Below are 20,198 nucleotides of genomic sequence, written 5' to 3' on the forward strand. Positions count from 1 at the left end.
TTGCTCCAACATGAGGAAGCAACTCTGATTGTCATGTGGGAATAAAAGGCTTTGTCTGGAAAGCAAATGAATCCAGTGCATCGAGGTGGTGAACAATACCCGTCACTTGTAAGAGAAGTTATGTTATTTTAAATTAAAAAAAATTTAAAAATCCATTTGCTGAGCTCTTGCCTATTAAAAAAATACAAAGTTCAACAACTATATCGCTGAAGCTATAAGAAGTGCTTAACTTTTAGCGAACACTATTCAATGAAGACAGTACCATCAATTCTTTCCCAAGCAATATTCCCTCAGTAATTAATGTATGAGTTTAATATCCTCTGATATAACCAAAAATGTGTGCCCTTGTTCTCCCTCTCTCCAAAGCAATTCAGTACCTCAATGAGCACGATGTTTTCCTTCCCCTGGAGAAGCAGTTCCATTTCAACTCAATTGATTCTCTACTTCTGGTTTCCCATCTTTACTTTTCTCCCGCATTCCCAGCAAGAAGTGCATGCATTTTCAATGGCATCAAATAAAGGGCAGTCATTGGTATGGTTGAAGAGGGTCTTCAGACATTGAGGCACCTTCACCATCACAAAACACAAGATAGGGAGCAAAGGGAGAAACAAGAAAAAGCTGGCCTTTAAACTGTAAAAACAGATATCATGCTTTTGTAGACACTTGGAGATTGAACAGACAAATATTTATTTAGTATGCACAGTGAAATGATTTGGATGGCCACACTGACAAACAGAGGGGGACCGACAGGGAGGAGGGTGGTGAGATGTGGTTTGGCTGGTTTGTCTGTGGAGAGGGAGGTGCAGTATTTTTTTTAAGATCTGTTTTCTCCATGTGGCATTCTGGAGCTTCTGTCAAAGTTTGCCTTGAAGGACTTGGCTCTCGTGGCAGAGCAGCACTCCTGAGACTCTGTGTGAGAGAGAGAGGACGACTCGCCTGCTTCACGAGTCCAGCCAGGCACAGAGAGCCGCTGAAGCCTTTAAGTACTACCCAACCTGTCACTATCGTTACACCTCCTTGGACCCCGTCCACAACATTTGTCCTGTTGTGTCAGATTGCTTCCTTAAATTCTGTTGCGTTACATGCTGCAAAAAATTATTCTGTGTAACCTTTGTAATGTTTTGTAACCTTTTTTCATAAAGAAAGGAGCCAATAAATTGCTGAACAGAAGCACTGTATGAGGTGGGCCAAAGCAGCTGCAACAGAAATTTATAACGCTGTGTTTGAATCATTCTTCAAGAGCAGGGTTTCAATAGGTTATCAAGAGAAGAGGAAAAGAAAAAGAAAAGTCTTCATTACCCAGCGCATAAAGCCTAAATGGAAAAGAGACTGTGGAATGGCTGCCTGTGTCTGATAGGGGAATATACTCGGCTCTGATGCCTTGGGTGTTCTGGCCTGCTGCACTCAGGGCTAGCACTGGACCATACAGATTGCTGCCATTATGGAAAGTGGGTCTGTGGTGGTAAATAGACCTAAGCTCTCTCAAGGCAACACACACTGTTGACTGCCCTGGGCTCATTTGAAGATCTGAATTTACAGTAGTGTGATTTGCATGGAACTAAAGCCCCAGAAATTAATTTTAATGTAGCGGGTTGCTTTGTTTATCCCTAACAACATAACACTGCAGGCATTGTTTTAGTTGGCATATGCTGTGGATTTCATCAAGACACAAGAGCAGGAGTTAAATATTATACAATATTTAAATGCTAAATCTGTGTTTTGTCAACCGAGAACTACAGTATTATCTGTCAGCATAAGCATACTTGTGTATCTGTGTTTACGAGGGGAACTAGCCTGGCTCTAATTTGTGCAATGGTTTCAGTGGTGAGGCAGCGAATCAGTAGGAGGCTCACTAGAGTGAGTCACTGTGGACAAACAAAACACAGCCTATGCATTCTAAATGAGGGTAGACTTTTCAGGTTTAACTTGAACTTCCATTTAGCGCCCAAAAGGGATCTCTCACTAGTGTCATGCTCTGAGCAAGTGGAGGCCAGGTCAGATGAGCTCTGTCGCTGCCGTGCGGTATTTGCAATAAAGGTCATAAGATTGAGGACGAATAACAGGACACAGTTTTTCTTTAAGAGATCTCTTGCCTTGCCAGATACTGTGCAGAGCTGTATTTTTCATATTCATTTCATGGAACATTTGATTTGGAACCTCTTTCCTCCCAGGGGCTTTGAGTGTTCTTTTCTTCAATGCTCCTCTGCCACTGCTCTTTTGTTATCGTGAAGGTGGTTTTGTAATGGCAGCCTTTGGCATTCTGTCGCAATGTCCTCAATCACAGCATTTAATGCTGCTCTTTATCTGTACTTGAATAGCTGACCAGTGCTTTTACTTGATTATCTTTGCCTCATTGCAGATTATTTATTTGTACTGTGTTGTGAACCAAAGAGAATTGCTTTTGAAAGCTGTTTCTGTTCACCAAATTTTCTCTTCGTTTATCGTCCTTTTTGCACTTTTGAATAAAATTTGCACTTTTGGGTGAGTTTCACATCAAAAAGTTTTCATGCTGACTGCCACTAAATAAAATATTACTGGAGTTTAATCTACATGTTTTTGCATATGCCACATAGCAAGACAGCTTGCTGTACAATGCATTAATTTACCACATTCGGTAGAGTGGGAATGGGAAAGCAGAGATAGCGAATTGGCAGTGAAGATATAGCAGCTTCCCCATTTACAGTGAATTTATGGAATATAAAGCACAAACAGGCTAATCTATAGGCTTTAGATTGACACATAACCTCGCCCAATTAGGCCAGTTCCAATCGATGCGAAACATATAAAGCTTCAGTACCAATGTTCCAGTGTCCGTCTATCAGCATATTGTGCCTATTGGAGATTATCTAGAGCTGGAATAACCAATAACATGTTGTAGACTTATTGTTATGAGTTATTATTATTATTTTAAAGGTCATAGGTTACTTAACCCTCGTGTTGTCCTTGGGTCAAAATGACCCGCAGTTGTGTTCAACCAAGTTCTATTTTATTTTCATATTTTTTGGGATCATTGGTGACAAGGAGGCTGTGAGAGTTTCTTTAAAGAATGATGACCAATGATCCCAAAAAAATATAAAAATATAGAAATAAAATAGAACTTGGTTGAGCACAGCTCTGGGTCATTTTGACCCGAGGACAACATGAGGGTTAAATGTGACATGCAGATTGTAGTTCTTGTGTACTGTGGACTTTTGGATGTGCATTAGGGTTTAGTAGGCTCATAAAAATGTGTAAACACAGCGTATCTGTGATTGTGTAGCTAGCACAAGGAAGATGTGCAATTGTTTGTTGTGTTAATGCTGTTTTTTGCTCTTCCCTCACCCCGACCAGTTGAGGGAGATGGCCGCCCACTCGTTAGCCTGGTTCTGTCAAAGGTCTCTTTCTGTTAAAAGGATGTTTTTCCTTCCAGCTGTAACTCGTGGAAATTGCTGAATCGTTGGGTTTCTCTTTAATATTGCAAAGTTCTGTTGTAAGGACTTTATGATGGTAAAGTGCCCTGATAGGACTTTTGTTGTCATTTGGCGCTATATAAATACATTTGAATTGTATTGAAATGACACCAGCCCTAGTTCAGTATGCCGAAGAATCACATATGTTACAATGAAGGATGTAGCTTCCCTCCTACTTAATGGGTTTTAATTTGCCAAACCTAAACCATAGATTAAAATTAGATCCTAAACCAGGATTTTACTTAACTTTAACCATACCATAGCTGCCATACACAAAACAATGTGGTCTTGGTTAAAGGTCAACAGTGAAACACAAGACAAGATGGGTATAATTTCATAACATTTAAGCCAAATCCCCAAACTTTGTCCAATCTAAGTCAAAGTGTTGCACAAACCTAACCACACTGTGCTCAAACCCCGATTTCGATGGTACAGTCTTGAGCTTTGTACGCCCACCGCTGTCTCCAAACACTTTACATACGACGTGCGTCCATTATAAAAATGCAGTATTTCCCCCACTTGAAAAAACATTGCCACTGAACATAACGTGGCCAATGATTACAGTCACTCAAAATTATTTCTAGGAGGCAGGATTGTTGAGTGGTAATACATGCCTGAAGACCCATCCAAAGAGAGAGATTTGCATCAGTAAAACTCCTGCAATTAAGCTTACCAAAGGTAACTGCCCTGGGAGCTGATGGTGTTATACCACGACTGAGACCCATCCTTTTAACAGACTAAGACAACAAATTAGGGATTAGGAGACAATTGCAGAGACAATTGCCTCCCCATCTCAGTGGATGATAAGAGAAGCCACAATACGCATCTGACTGTAATGTGATAAATTCACATGAAGGTCATTTGACAACAGGAATGGTATTTAGATCCACAGTGAAAAGTGGGGTTCCAATTTGAAGTATATTCTCTATGCCATAAAATGTCACATCTACTTTCTTCTAACAGTGATTAATCCTGTTGTGTAGAGCCATGTGCTCTAACAAAAAACAAACAAACAAAAAAAAATCTCATTCCTGGTGTTCCCCCTCCCACAATGCAACTGGGCTTTTGCATCTTTCACTATTTCTGAGGTGGTTCAACAGTAGTCTCCTTGTACCATCTTTAAATTTCTTCCTAAATTCAAGATCAAATATTTAATATAATTTGTGTTAACTGCAGTAGATACTGTAAATGACACTAAACAGTCGAAGAAATCAGGATGGATCATATTTCCAACAAAAACAAAAAAATGCAAAATTTTCTGAATGAATAATTGGGGTTACGTTGAATAAAATATATTGTCTGATAACAGTCAGGTTTAGTAACTTCTTGTTACCTGTAAATTAAATCCTTCCTCTAATATCAGCTAAGTAATTCAGTTTCTACAAAGATAGCATTCAGTCAGCAATTAAGTATAAACATCCCCGTGCTACATGTTAAAATCAATCCAGCAAATTGTTTCAAATGACCCGTTGTTATTGGTGATTGCAGTCTTTCAACCGTTCTTGTATACCTGTGCGGTAGGCAGCATTTTGTTTTCCATTTCCTTGTCAGCAGCACTCCGTTGGCCGTTGAGCAATTAAACGTTCTCATGAAGTTGTAATAATGCGTGATTCGGTGATATAATAGTGTAGGTTGTGCTCTGAATTGAATTTTTACATGTAACAGCAACACTGTTTAACTTTTTAAAGACAAAGTAATGTATTTATTCTTTTACAAATTAAAAGTTAAAACATGAGCAATGAAACACACCCTTTAATATGCTTAGTTTTACATTTTACTGCTACAACTTTACTATATGATGGCTAATTATAGCTAATGTTTGCTAATGTAAGCTAGATGTTGCTGCACAACTGAAGTCAGTTTGACTTTGTGGCTCCTTTACTGTTACACAACATTTTAGCATTAACCATTCACCAAACAGTTGTGGCGATTGATATATCAACCAAAATATGCTCAAACACGTGACAAAGATATGTAATGGAGTCTATATATTTTATTGATAGACTTTAGTGTCTAAAATGACAGTGAACTTCACTGGTAATATTATAACTAAGTATACATTTAACAGAAAACAATTTGTAAATGCACCTAAACATATTTTTCTGCAATATGTTGTGTCAAAACGTTTTGGTATTAGACAAGTTATACGGTAATTCAATTATATGTGATTGGGTAATATTAGCCAATATAACTGATAAATCGCTCAGGCTCTAGTAAAAGTCGAAAAAAGGTTTTTGAACCCAACATTTTGGATGAATATGTCAGTGTGAGCTCCACAGGGATTAAATGATATTATCTGTAACAGTAAACATGGAATATTCAAAAGCACATTCTTGTAAGAATACAAGAATTGTACGTTTTTTTTTAGGAATACTTGTAATTTCCAGCTTCTTCTTCAGATTGAAAGTTGTTTCTCCCTTTCTTGTCTCCCTTTTCAAAAGAATTTAATTTAACTTAAAATGAAACAGTAATCAAACCTTGTACCTGATTTTCCTCTTTTCTCTTGTATAATCCAGTGCTCAAACATATTTTAATTCATGCATGAAGGTTTTCAGAGGAAGTAAAATACATGATCCAAATTGTCACTTCAGACAGTGCTGTATAATTGATTTAATGCAGATTCTTAATACTGGCCCTCCTCAGTTGCATCTGACATTCCTCAGGTTAATGGTGTGAAAACAGGGACCCTGCTTTTCCTAACCTATCAAGTAATTGGCCAAGAGTTTCCTTTAATAGTAGTCTGCCGCAGGGGCTGCAAACACCTCTTAAACTGTGTACAGAATAGTGGAGCATAAACATGGAGGGCTTGAAAAAACATGAATCCTCACTTAGAGAGTAACATTTCAAAACCAACTCATGGATATGTGTACATTTTGTAACTTAGTAAAGTCTACTTAATGTCATCTTTGTGTTCTTGTCTTTATATTGCAGGTTATTCATCCGTGCACATGAGAAAGACACAGGAAGGAAGACATGGGCAGAAACAATAGGATGAGACCGTTGAATGATGGTAGCCTCTAAGACAAAAAGCACAAGCCAAGCTGAGGTAGTGAAATCCCTTAAGCATTGCCATAAATTCACTACAGTCAAACCTCAATGAAAGAAACTTAGTTTAAAACCAGACGCTCCGCATTATTCTGATTGGTACATGGGGAAAATATCCATCATCTTACACTCATCAATGAAGAGGAGACTGATAAAAGGATTGTTTCTTGCCCCGAGAACAGTTGAACATCCAGCTACGTCTCTGACAGGATCGTCTCAGCTGTACTGAAACCACAGCGGTATCACCCTCCTTTCTTTCTTTTTGGCCCTGCACATGACTCTCAGAGAAGCACCAATGGCCTGCAGCTTAGGCATGGTGATGAGTGCCTTGTTTTGGTCTGTAGCCATTCTATATTTCACTCATATTGGCAGAGTCAATGGAGACTGCTGGTTAATTGAGGGTGAAAAGGGCTTTGTATGGCTTGCAATTTGTAGCCAAAACCAACCACCTTATGAGGCCATCCCACAGCATATCAACAGCACCATTGTGGACCTTCGTCTGAATGAAAACAAAATCAAAAGTATCCATTACTCTGCCCTTAGTCGCTTTGCCAACTTGACCTACCTGAACCTGACCAAGAATGAAATATCCTACATCGAGGACGGGGCCTTTTCTGCTCAGTTTAACTTACAAGTCCTTCAAATGGGCTTCAACAAGTTGCGGAACCTGACAGAGGGGATCCTCAGGGGTTTAGGAAAGCTGCAGTACCTCTACCTCCAGGCAAACCTGATTGAGACTGTGACACCTAATGCCTTTTGGGAATGCCCCAACATAGAGAACATTGACCTCTCTATGAACCGAATCCAGCAGTTAGACGGGTCCACATTTACCAGTTTGACTAAACTCACCACCTGTGAGCTTTACACCAACCCTTTCAACTGCTCGTGCGAATTACTTGGTTTTGTCAAATGGCTCTCGGTTTTCCCGAACAGGACAAATGAGCGTATGGTCTGCGACTCCCCACCTGGCGTATCTGGTTATAGTTTACTGAGCCAGAATCCCAACAATCCAACATACCGAAATGCACTTCACATGCTCACCACTGTGTGTACTGATGACTACGTGACACCATTTATCCAAGTGTCCATGGAGCCTACGACACTACCGCCGGACTCGACGCTTTGTGGGCTGGAGGACTGTCCCTCAGGCACAGAACCAGACGACATTACCATCAGTACAACAGAAAACAACGTGAAAATAATCCCTCTGATGAAAGTGAAGCAAGTGTCAAATACGGGTGCTACCATTACAGTTGAGATTCCACATCCCTATACGAAGATGTACATCCTGGTTCTTTACAACAATAGTTTTTTCACAGATCTTCAGAACCTGAAAGAGAAAGAGGAGGACATTGAGCTAAAAAACCTTAAACCACACACTAACTATACATACTGTGTCGCTTCAATACGTAATTCTCTTCGACACAATCATACTTGTCTGACAATATCTACTGGCCCATGGAACGGAAAGGAGAGAGGTGTAAACAACGCAACTGCTACTCACTACATTATGACAATTTTAGGCTGCCTCTTCAGCATGGTTATTTTTCTGGGAGTCATTTACTATTGCTTGCGAAGAAAGCGCCAGCAAGATGAAAAGCACAAAAAATCAGGTAGTGTAAAGAAAAATATAATGGAGCTCAAATATGGACAAGAACTGGAGGGTGGGACTATTTCTCGAATGTCGCAGAAACAGTTGTTGGCCGGAGAGAACATGTCCCGTATGCCATACTTACCATCTGCAGGTGAAATGGAGCAGTATAAATTTCAAGAGATAAGTGATACTCCACAAATGATGAAGGGAAATTACATGGAGGTGCGAAGTATGGACCACCATGACCGCAGGGAGTGCAATATGGGAATGGCTGGGAATAGCCAGGGGTCGGTGGCAGAGATTTCCACCATCGCAAAAGAAGTGGATAAAGTCAATCAGATAATTAACAACTGCATCGATGCTCTAAAGTCAGAATCCACCTCTTTTCAAGGGGTGAAATCTGGGGCAGTGTCCACTGCAGAGCCCCAGCTCGTGCTAATATCAGAACACCCACAGAGTAAATCTGGCCTTCTGTCTCCAGGGTATAAGGACAGCTACCACCACTCTCTGCAGAGGCATCGGACCTCTGATGTCTCGCCAAAGAGGCCCAGCACTGCCACAGGAGGGCCAATGCGAAGCCCCAGGCCTTATCGCTCTGAATCCAAGTACATTGAGAAAACCTCCCCGACAGGAGAGACCCTCCTCACTGTAACACCTGCTGCTGCCATCCTGAGGGCCGAGGCAGAGAAGATCCGTCAGTACAGTGACCACCGGCACTCATATCCCGATGCTCAGATCGAGGAGCTCGAAGGACCTGACGGCCACAAGTCCTCCATGTTGGAGCCTCTCACTCACTCCCGCTCCAGAGACTTAGCATATTCCCAAATGTCATCACAGTATCACAATCTAAGCTACTCCTCCAGTCCTGAATACTACTGCAAACCCTCACACAGCATCTGGGAGAAATTCAAGCTCCACCGGAAACGGCATAAAGATGACGAGTACATGGCGGCGGGGCATGCCCTGCGTAAGAAAGTCCAGTTTGCAAAGGATGAGGACCTGCATGATATTTTAGACTACTGGAAAGGTGTATCAGCCCAAAATAAATCATAACCTATTTAGGTGTTTTTAAAAATGGACCACACATTGCAGAAATGACACAAGAACCTCATCTGACAACTGAATCAATGGATACTTCCATATTATAATCAACTATTCACTCGCGTGTATCACATTCTCTTTTAACTGTGGGGAAAATGGGGTAAAGATTCTTTAAATTTATCATATTATGTAAAGCATTCATCTGGAAAAAAAATATATATATTGAAAATTAATAATATATATGTTACAATGGATAATAGGTTTTTGGGTATCGCATGGCCAAGTCCTGTGACAGTGGATTTGCTGTTGTGTAATATGAAACTACTATATGAAGATATGTCTACTGAAACCTCAATATAAGAACTATCTGGACCCTTCATTCAAAACAACCTTTTTTTTTTCTTCTTTCCCTGCATATATTTACTTAAAAACTATGTACAGATATGGATTTCTATATTTGCAATGTTTGCTGTGTAAATGGAAAAGTATTATTGGATAAATCAGGTTTATCAAACGGAGCGCTGTTCATTTAGATTACCTTGTTGCTGAAGAACGGCAAGTCCCACTTTAAACCTGTCAGAACATTTGTCATTTTAACCGTCAACAGCCTGTTTTTTTGTTAGTTTTTTTATTTACTTCTTTTTTAAAGCTTTTACATGATACAGATGGATTCAGTTTTAGGTCCCCTGAATCACACTGTGCAGTATTCACTGGATGGATCCTGACAGACTTCATGCTGGCAGAGTGCAGTATAGATCATGCTGCACTGAAGGTCTCCGTCATCAGTTTTACAAACCATCATTTGTATCTTTAGTACCAAAGTAGAAAAAGCTGAAATGTTTACAATATTTCTGCATGGTCTGGGGATCGTATGAACATACAAGAGCAGGCCCATGGAAATTTTTCTTTTTTATTCCATTGGTTACTCCTTTAAAAGAGAAAACATTGGGGAACAATAGTATCCACACACAGGATATGGTATGAAAGCGTATTATTAATCACTAATACTTCAAAGGGAAGAAAGCTGTACTTTGTCATCTGTTGTTCAGGTACATAGACAGCTGTTCTGCCCTGCAGGAGAGCCCGATGGATGAATGTAACAGATACATATTCTGATCTGTCTATGGCAGCTTTTGTGTATATTTTCAAGGAAATATTTATTTAATGCTATTAAAGACTGTGTTTTTGTTTTTTTTCCTTTGCTTCAATATTTCTTCCAGTGTATTATATCGCATAATGTCTGGTCCAAAAAATGGAGGAAAGTAGTTGGTTATTCAGATGGGCCTTGTTGCTTGCTGAGAGGTTTCGTTTTACTTTGTAACTGCTAGGCTGTTAAATCATTTTGTATATTATGAAAGCTACATACCAGGCAAATATCAACATGCTAGAGTAACATTTAAGAATGTGAAACTGAATCCTCTGACTTACTGGCTGTGAATTTGTATATCATGAAAAATTTTTTGAGTAAATATAAGACTTTACGCTTTGACTTTGTAAGATGTTTACATAATTTTATTCCAAACAGGCTCATGATGATTCATTGCGTATTTATGAATGAGTGTTAAATATGTACTTCTACTCTCTTACTCATCTGACTGATGTCATGATGTAACTCTACATGTACCGTCTTTGTAGGATTTGGGTTTATTAAAATGCATCTCTTTGTGGTCACAGTTAAACTTTACATCAGTCATTTTTACAGTCATGATTGCTAAGTTTGGTAATCGTTGTCAGTTTAAGGAAACAAAGATCTACTTCTCCAATTAGCCACTGGAATTCCCAGGATTTTTTTTTCCAAGTGTCCATTCAAATTTAATGTCAATTCTCAATGAATTTCAACAAAATCAGAAAAACAAAATGCAAATGAATGCACATTTCCAGCCAGAAATGACATGTGATTATTAGAAGTTACAGAATACAAAATAAACAGTTGGTGGCACTAATTCGCAGGTTGGGTAACATTAAACCAGTGCAGAAGAAGAGGACGCACCAAGATGACGTAACTTAAAGAGCACCAGTCAAAGCAACGTGGAAAATATTTCCTGTAATGGAAATCTATCTATGTTTGCTTCATGTATTCATTTGATAAAGTTTTCTCATCGCTCCACACAGATTGGATGATTTCCTCTTCTCGTCTATATGTGTCATTATTACTTCACTAAGCCTGTTTCCATTGCACTTTGTTGCACTTTTTGTTTTCATTGATTCACCAACCTTTGTTTAGTTTATACCAAACAGAGTAAAACACCTCCAGATGACAGCTATTCTCCCACTAATACATTTTCTGGATTTTCCTCTGTAAGACTCAGCAAAACATTTGTTCCCGTTGTGTTTCTTTCTGAAGAAACTCCGCCTTTAACTTCACCTGCATCTCTTACTTCAGTGGGTAAAGTGATTCTAATGGGTACAAACATCCTCCATTTAGTTGTAAATGAATATCAAACATTTCAACATGAATTAATTTAAGAGACACGACAGCATGGCAGACGTATACTGCTATGTATACAGTGTGTGTTAAGGTGACGACAAGAGCGCCTGCAATCTGATAGCAGTGGTGACCCGAGGAAATGTATTTACCTGAATTTAACTCAGGTCTTGTTTTCATTAGACAGTGAGTTTATTAGTATAACTGCAGGTATTTATAGCCCATTTGTATTTTTTCTGTGTCACAATCCTGTGTCCATCTCATGTGTCGCAACACTGTTATTATTCATTAATGTGAAATGAAGCATTCATGAGCCTGATGTGAATGTCTTATGTAAGCACCTTGTAAAGTCTTAACTGGGTTGTCTGACTTAACATTGCAACCGCCTTAAGATTTTGGGATATGTGTACAAGTGTAAATTTCCTTTTGTTTTATTTCCAATGTTGATACTGTTGTTGAGTCTCCATTTGTTATTTTTATAAAAGCATTTCAGTATCTTCGAAGAGCTGTCAGGTTTCTAGTTCCTTTAGCTATTTAGCAACATGTTTTTTTATACTGCATATTGTAGCACTTCTGTGTCTAATACGAGTTTAAAGTGTTGAGAAAACCTTTAGAGAGATCAACAGTTGTTGTTCAAGTGCATCAAAACAAACAAGAGCACAAAATGTGTTTTTTTTCTTTTATTTCTAAATACTATGTTATCTGCTTTCAGACAAAGTACTGTGAAATAAAGTTAAGGGTGCACATACAGTATACACTTGGCATCTTTATTATGGATTTTATGTCAGAAACACTTTGAAGCTACTCCAATATTGTCAATGTGATCAGGATGTGTTGCATTCAGAGACAGTGGGATGTCATGTTAACTGATATCAGTATTTCAGAGTTGTAAAAAAATTGAAAGATAAACAAATATCTATTAAATTATCTTTCTGTCGACAAAACGTATTTTAAAACACAAGCTAAAAAATTTTTTTTTTTTTTTTTTTTTTTAAGAAATCTGACCAGGGCTCATAAATACAGTGTCTAGTCAATACCAAATTGCTGTGCTGCAGATAAATTATAATTTTATGAACACAACATCGTCAATTAAAACAAACAAAAAGCTATGTTATTGACTAGATCTGTTATACAATCAGCTATTCTGAACCCATGCTGCTAAGTATTTATGCATCTTTCATGTTCCTAATGTAGCTAACAGGACAAACAAGACAATATGCTTCAGTGTGGTGCTGATACTTCCAGCACATTTCCAGTAACGGGAGCTGTCTTAATGTCATCTTGGTGTCTTGGAAAACCATCTTTCCTCGCCATGCGAGCAAACAGAGCAGAAATACAAAAAAATGTTCTACCCAAAGTCGCTTCAATAGACCAAACCACAATGTAGCTATATGTTACAGGAGCTCTGCCATTGTCCACATTGGACCATTGCAGCTGTGACAGATGGTACAAGTCGACATTTTAAAGCTTTACTTACGCCTTAAAGCAATGCTCGTTCACAAGTCGGAATCATCATATTAAAGATTTGATGTCTCCTGATCCTATTACTGCTTTCTGAAAGCACAACATGAGAAGTAAATAGCTGCAGGGGCTGTTGATTAGTAGAGGCAAGTGAAGAAGAACAAACTATATTATAAAACACAAAATTGTTGTTTGAGGATCCAACTGTCTCAGTTCACTTACATTTTCTGTGTTCCACAACCTTCTGAAAATCACTTCCATCCAGTAATTCTCCAGATAAACAACAACAACGAGAAGTTTAAAGCTAAAACAAGTGACCTTCCTCATAAACTGTACCTGGAAACTGCTCAATATTACTTTCCTACAACATGCACTGAGCTTAGACAGCAAAGCATTGACCGCGAAGTAGTTGTACTTTGCTTGACGCACTTCAGTCATCGATAGCTTGTTTACCGTGCTGCCTTTTCTGCCTTTCTATTGTAATTTGTTTGTTTGGCTTGCCTGGAGGTATATGAAGGGGAGATACTGTGGAAGGGGTCTATTTTGATTTGGGTTTTTTTCCCACATCACTGAACAACAGAGATTAGCATTAGGGCAGAAATTACTTCACCCATAATTCCTTCCAGTAATACTTGTATGGCAGAAGCACGGACCGCTAGAAGCTGAAGGTTTTATGGCTGTGTGCATGTTGTTTGTTGATGGTGGGTTTTAATATTACTAAGTATGATGAAGTAGCTTTGACAAAAAAGCGCAACTCCTGCTCACTGTTATTGATTTTACCCACTCTACCAAGTTTCAAGTCTCTGCAGCTCAATTTTTTAAATGAAACAAATGGCAACAACAACTAGTGTCAATTGTATTGATGCAAAACTTGCTGTTGTGCAACTCAACACCTGTTTTTGTGACGATGCAAAGTGATGATGATTAGTGAGTGTCTGAAATCTTAATTTACCGCTCTCTAATGAATAATCTATTCAGTGTCTACTATTTAGGGAATAAGTTAACGAGGGAGTCTTCGTAGACACAGGCACATTCTTCAGTTTAACAAGACAAGACAAGAGGTTCTGCTGCTACACTTGAGCACAGCGGGACGTTGAGCTATTAACATGTCATAAAAAAAAAATTCCGTTTGAGCATGCTAACATTTGCTAATTAGCAGTAGTTAGCAAGTCGATTGTGGGACATTTCATTCTGAACCAAAACTGTAAAATGACCAACCATCTGGTCGATCGAAACTCCAGAAACACTGCGAGCACGGCTAAAAACCAAATGCAACAGGGCCAGCAGTGAGGATGGTTTGCAACAATCAAATTCTATTTTTAAGACTAAAGCATGAGCAGTGATTGCTGCCTGGTCGGGTAGATCTGCTCGGGGTGGGTGCTTTATTACAAAGGCTCAACTCTTCTTCCCACAACCAACAAAGATGCTTTTCAGGATAACGGAAGATGATTCATAAAAGTAAAAAATTGCTGGCTCTGTAACAAATAGTCCACTAAGTGTTTATTATGTAGGGAACAATTAACGAGTGAGTGATTTCTGAACTCAGGTGGAGGTGGAGACTCTGTCATTAGAAATCACAATATGGGGATTTACCTAAGGGTTGACGTTGATCCTGAGCAAACAAATACTTTCGGGCACACAGTATAGCAGCTAGATATTAATGGGGAAAAAAAGGTCTACCTAGTCCTCAACGCTTTTGTTTATGATGTTTTCTGTTTTCTTTCCGAGAAAAGCGACATTATGAAAGCACAAAATATCATGCCTTTAGTCGAGGTGGTACTGTGGAACAAGAGCCTCAAAACAAAATCTATAGAACCATAAGCACAATTGCTTCATGCACATAATTACCCTCCCTGTCATCCTTTCTGAGGCCTAGCGATGGACACCCTCCATCCCTGGACATGGCAGAGTGCATTAATCAGCTGTCAGAAGAGCTCCGAAGCTCTGGCTTTAAAGTTTTTGATGAGAGGAAACACCAAATTTCCTTGGCTCTTGTCAAATTCAATGTCTAATTGGTTATGGGTGATTGACTAAGAAGAACAGAGCATCAGAGCGGGCTGTAAAATGAGATCTGCACAAAGATCAAAGTTCAAGTAGCTGGTATAATTAACAGATTGAGCTTGTATTAAACTGCTTTGGAGGGTGATGAAATGAGATAATAGCATTCCTAGCAAAGACAGAGACCGGCAGCGTCTCAGAGAAAAATTAGAACTAAAATTGAAAAATAGCTATGAAAAAACTGTATTTGGAAGCAGCTGTGGAAAGGAATTTCTTCAAGAAATGTATTGAAGTTGTTGATCTTTACTTGAGTACAGTAAACCTTATAATACCATTCCAACACGAGGTGTAATCAAAAAGTTCTGATTCTATTCTTTCTGCGCATGAATGGAGCGCAGCATCATTGTGCGCATTGAACAGGGGGAGGCAATACAGTAACTTTCATGAGTAAGCATTCCAAGTCATGTCGCTTGATTAGCATCAGCAACTTCGTTGCACATGTTTTTGTAACCACTAGCATTTGTGATGTCACCCTGGACCTCAAACTAGAGCAGAAAGCGTACATCAAATCCTGGGTCAAACTCGAGAAATCGTCAATCGAGACCTGTTTCAAAAAGAGGCAGAACGTCACTGTCCAAGACTGAAGAAGGCACATCAGGTCAAGAGCACAACCAAATGCACACTTGTGATTTTCTTTGTTGTGTCCCATCCCCCAGGATCAGACTGTCAGCGTCGAGTTCTACTGTATATATTGATGAATCCCAGGGGACAGTTTCCTCACAATGGGATATTTTTACATTGTGGTATTAGTGCTTAAGTGAAGGATCTGAGTACTTCATTTCACAGTTGTTCACCAGTAGCTTTTTCACAGCTAGATGGCTGAATCACTGACTGGTGTGGCTTATTACCAAAGAAAGAGCATTATGAAGGGATTTATCATGTTTTTACCAAAGGGTGTTAAAGCCTGTGATCTATGAGCACCTTCATGTTGATGGGCAGAAACTCTGCACTCTTGTTAAAGTAGATTTATGCTGATGGATGTTTCTGGAGCCAAAAAAAAACCCGGACGCACTCATTAATACACAGCACAGCAGCTGAAGACGAGAGCTCCCGTGATCGCCAAGCAGAACAAGTGAATGATCCTTCAAATGAGAGCTGTGCTGAGGCAGGTCACAGGGACAACCAGTCAACACTACTGGCAATGAAGAAAAGAGGAACTGCTGAGCATACTACATGCAGGAGCAGGGGAGACTGAGCGGCTCATTATGATATGAAAGTGAGAGCGAATCAAAGAGTCTTCTCACACTAGAAAATATAAGAAGTGTGCCCACACAAGTCACATGACTTTTGTTCCCGGAACTTTTGCTTCTGGCGATAATGAGCAAGCCTGCCTCTTCCCCATATCTTTGGCCCTCTTCTTCTTTTTTTCCGCCAAACAAAGACTCCTCTGATCATAGCCGAGTACAAACGTGAGGAGGCTGAACAAAACAAAAAAATTAAGAAAAAAAAAAAATCTATGGTTCCATTCGTGTGGAAGATAAAAAGCTTTTAGGCTTTAATTATTTCCCCCTTGTCACTTTATGAATTTTCTTGCTACTCAATTCAGAGGTGAGGACTCCCTTGAACAATAATCACCATGTTTAAAATAGCATGTTAATGATTTGCCTGTATTAAAGACTGGGAATCTTTTGAGCCATAACTGTATACTTCATAGGTAACATATACACAAAATAAGCCACAAAAAAAACATGTATTTTTCTTTTTTGTTTTCCTTTGTAAACAATGTCCAATATAATTTGTTAAAAAATACTATTATAAAAAAAACAAAACATAAAGGAGCCAGTAAGAAAAAAGAAAACCTTTCTGTAAGTCCGTCATCAAGTAAAGTGTAAATATTGTTGTGTATTGGATTATGTACAAATATTGCATGGATTGGAATCAATCATAGCCATTTTTGACATGTCACAGTGTGAAAAACTACAATAAAGGTATTGGATAAAAGGATACGAGTAGATAGAATAGCCTGCATGGAGAAGACTGCCAGATGGCCTCACATCCAGTGGATTCTCGTTTTCTCTCTCGACACCGACTCATGGAAAAAAGAGAGATCAGATGTTCCCAATAACACACATTACGTGTCTCTCTCCAAAAGGTGTAAAAGAACATGGACCGAGAAAAGATCAGAGGAACTCTACTTCTTTTTTAGATGGCAAGTGATTTTTTTTTTTTACAGTGAAACAGTCATTTTTAGACAATGATTTAATTGTGTCATCACGTTTATTGATGGAAAAAATTTTTTTCCATACATAAATACCATTTTCCTTAAAATTGAACCAGTTTCTCTGACTTAAACTAATTAAATGATCTGTAGTTTTATGCAGGTAAAAAAATCTCTCTTCCAGTAAAATATTCAAGTATATTTCATGATTGATCATAAACTTAAGGGAACATGGAATTGTTTAAAAAAGGTAAGTACATCCCGTGGAGAAAAAAAATGCAAAAAGATGTACGCAGGATATATCTTACTTGACAATAAGCTGTCTGAAAGGTTGACCCGGAACTGGACTTTCAACAGGTTGATTATCCTAATCAAGAAAACAATGAAATGGACGGTTGGACAATGGTAAGTCGAGAGAAAAAGAGCCCTTTGAAATATTGAAACGGGCGATACTTGTAAGAAAACTTTCACACATCTTCCGCCACTGAAGGAATTATGCATGGATGATTGATCAAAAAGTTCAGCAAGCTAATGGCAGAGACTGATGGACAATTATGCAAAAAAGTTAAAAGAACTTATTTCTGCAAAAGGGGTAAATATTAGCTTCCGAAGCCAAGGGTGGTTTTTTTTTTCCACAGAAGAATATGACATGCTCAATAAATGAAACAAATGAAAAAGCGATTTCTTTTCTTTTCTTTTTTTTTTCTTCTGGTTGTACTCAAGTATATTGCCGTATCTGTAGGTGAGAGGGTAAAGTGTTTGCTTGTCCAAATTGATCAAAAAAGCCAATTTCGGGATGAGCTTATTTTTTCATGACTAAATTTTCAAGTCAAATGTGATTTTGGCAACTGGACACTGGTGTGTGGATCACACAAACCTGCTCTTGATCATTTGTGGGTAGTGAGCAGAGCAATATTAAGGGTCAAAACGTGTTGATCTGATCTATTTTTTTATTTTCTCCCTCTTTCTTCTCCTTCACCTGGTGAAACGACACTTCAGCTCCATATTCACCGAGACGTGCTCATTTTCAAGTGATCCACTCAAATCAGAGGAATGAAATCCTCCCATGTAATTACACCCCCACCGACGTTTCACTCACGTATACATGTGCATCTCATCACTGGAAGCAAGAGTACTAATGCGACTTGATTTTAAAATAAAGAAGTGCTTAACTGTTCAATTGTAAGGCCTTATACACGTGGTCCACGCTGGCTTATATTTTGCCTGGATAGACTCGTCTGAAGACAGTGTTGGTGCGTACAGATTGTGCTCGACTGCCATCTCATTTATTAGTTCACTTGTTAGAGTAGGTGAGGCAACAACTTTATCATTCTTACTGGTTCAGTCACCACGAGAGCTGCAGTGATTAATTGCTCAATCAATAAGTGGATCATCAAGAAATATATCTGCAACCATTGTTATAATCAATTATTAGTTCTTTTTTTTTAATTTTAGTCAAGCTAAAATGCCAAACATTTGCTGTAATTTGATGCTTTGTCACAGAAAATGTAACATGTTCTGTACAATTGCTGAGTTAAAACAGATTGCTTGGTTATATATTATCCACAATAACATGTGTGGCTGTGCTGAGACTTTAATAAAGTTGTTCTGGAAACAATGTTTTATTCATCAGGTAACTTAATTAGAGTTCATTTCAGAGCCATTAGCTGCAGGGATCCATTAAACATATTAACCCTGTGAAGTTTTTGGCCACTTGTGACACGATGGGGAAATGTTGTTTATGAGCGGTTCCCTGTGTTTTGTGTGTTCTCGTGCACATGCACAGGGATCCACACACACAATCGTACCATTCATATTCCTGCCAATGGTTTCACACTATTCAACTGATTCACAAGTGGTGGTAACGTGCCAAAAAACACAGCCCACCCACCAAAAAGGGGATGTAGCAGTAAGCAGGTGTCATGGATTTAAACAATGCAGGATTAAAAATACCTTGCATAAGGAAGGAAATGAATTGAACATGTTTGTTAGGCATCAGAAATGGGTTTGGTAGGTAAAACTGAATGTTAACAGTGTTGTTGTATGTCTACAATAACCTAGTTTATAGTGCAGAGCGAAGTATAAAGAATGCTTTGATTTTCTGATGTAACTCAGTTCGGGAACATATCAGATTTTATTGAGAGACTACATGATTTTGTGCAAAGACAGTGTATGCTGAACAGAAATTCAGATGCATTTTAATTTTGAGCTGGAATTCTGGGAATTCACCACAGAAATGTCCTCAGTGTGAAGTCTTTTATTTTTATTTTCCGAAAGACACATTTCTGATTGCTGAGGCTCTTATTATTTCCTGTATGAGGCTCTGATGTGTACTACTGTGCTCTAATCTGTTCAGCAATCATAAAGTCACTGGAAAGTTTCACTGATTGCTTTGATGATGATGACATGATTTCTCAAGACATGTACAAAATTGTAATTATTCATTCACTGTCACAGCAAGGCACTTATATCCACCATCAACTAATGCCCAACAGCATCCCATGTAAACTGTGAAAAACTAATATTTATGATCCAAATTCATTTTCAGTGCTCTTGAAGAAATAGCTGGAAAACACACCAACTGTTTTGCAGATAATGTTTGTGTTATATCGGACAGTGAGTCAGTCTTTATCTGTATGTTCTGAATCATGATTTTGAGGTGCAGAAAATAATCCAATTAGGAGAAAGCTTCATGACTTTAAATAACTGAGATTGTAATCCATTTAATAAAAGAACATTTCCCATGATATGCTAAAAACATTTTTGAATTTCTCTGAATACTTGACACTTTTACCCTTTTTGGTGAGAAACAATTCTTTATCATCCCAATTGTAGTAACTGTTCAATCACACACAAAAGGAAGGAAGTGCCGTGATTTTCATTAGCACGAGCTCTCACTCTGCAGGCTGCTGCATATTCTGCACCAAACACTCCTGTTTCCCCTTCTCTTTTTTTTTTTTTTTAACA

General features: G+C 38.6%; 2 protein-coding genes across 3 annotated transcripts in view; both read left to right on the plus strand.

The window, feature by feature from the left end:
* The window catches only part of elfn1a (extracellular leucine-rich repeat and fibronectin type III domain containing 1a), a 73,559-nt gene extending 61,255 nt beyond the window's left edge, over window positions 1-12,304 (plus strand). The window contains exon 3 of the mRNA XM_069714705.1: window positions 6,381-12,304. Within this exon, the coding sequence (XP_069570806.1) occupies window positions 6,769-9,141 (2,373 nt within the window). The 5' untranslated portion in view covers window positions 6,381-6,768 and the 3' untranslated portion in view covers window positions 9,142-12,304. The remainder of the gene's footprint in view (window positions 1-6,380) is intronic.
* The window catches only part of ttyh3a (tweety family member 3a), a 282,548-nt gene that overhangs the window by 155,453 nt on the left and 106,897 nt on the right, over window positions 1-20,198 (plus strand). The gene's annotated exons all lie outside the window — the stretch shown is intronic.

The sequence above is a fragment of the Brachyistius frenatus genome, unplaced genomic scaffold, assembly GCF_029030835.1.
Source record: "Brachyistius frenatus isolate BFR_SWC_R1_liver_20210118 unplaced genomic scaffold, ASM2903083v1 Contig_134, whole genome shotgun sequence".
Lineage (NCBI taxonomy): Eukaryota > Metazoa > Chordata > Actinopteri > Embiotocidae > Brachyistius > Brachyistius frenatus.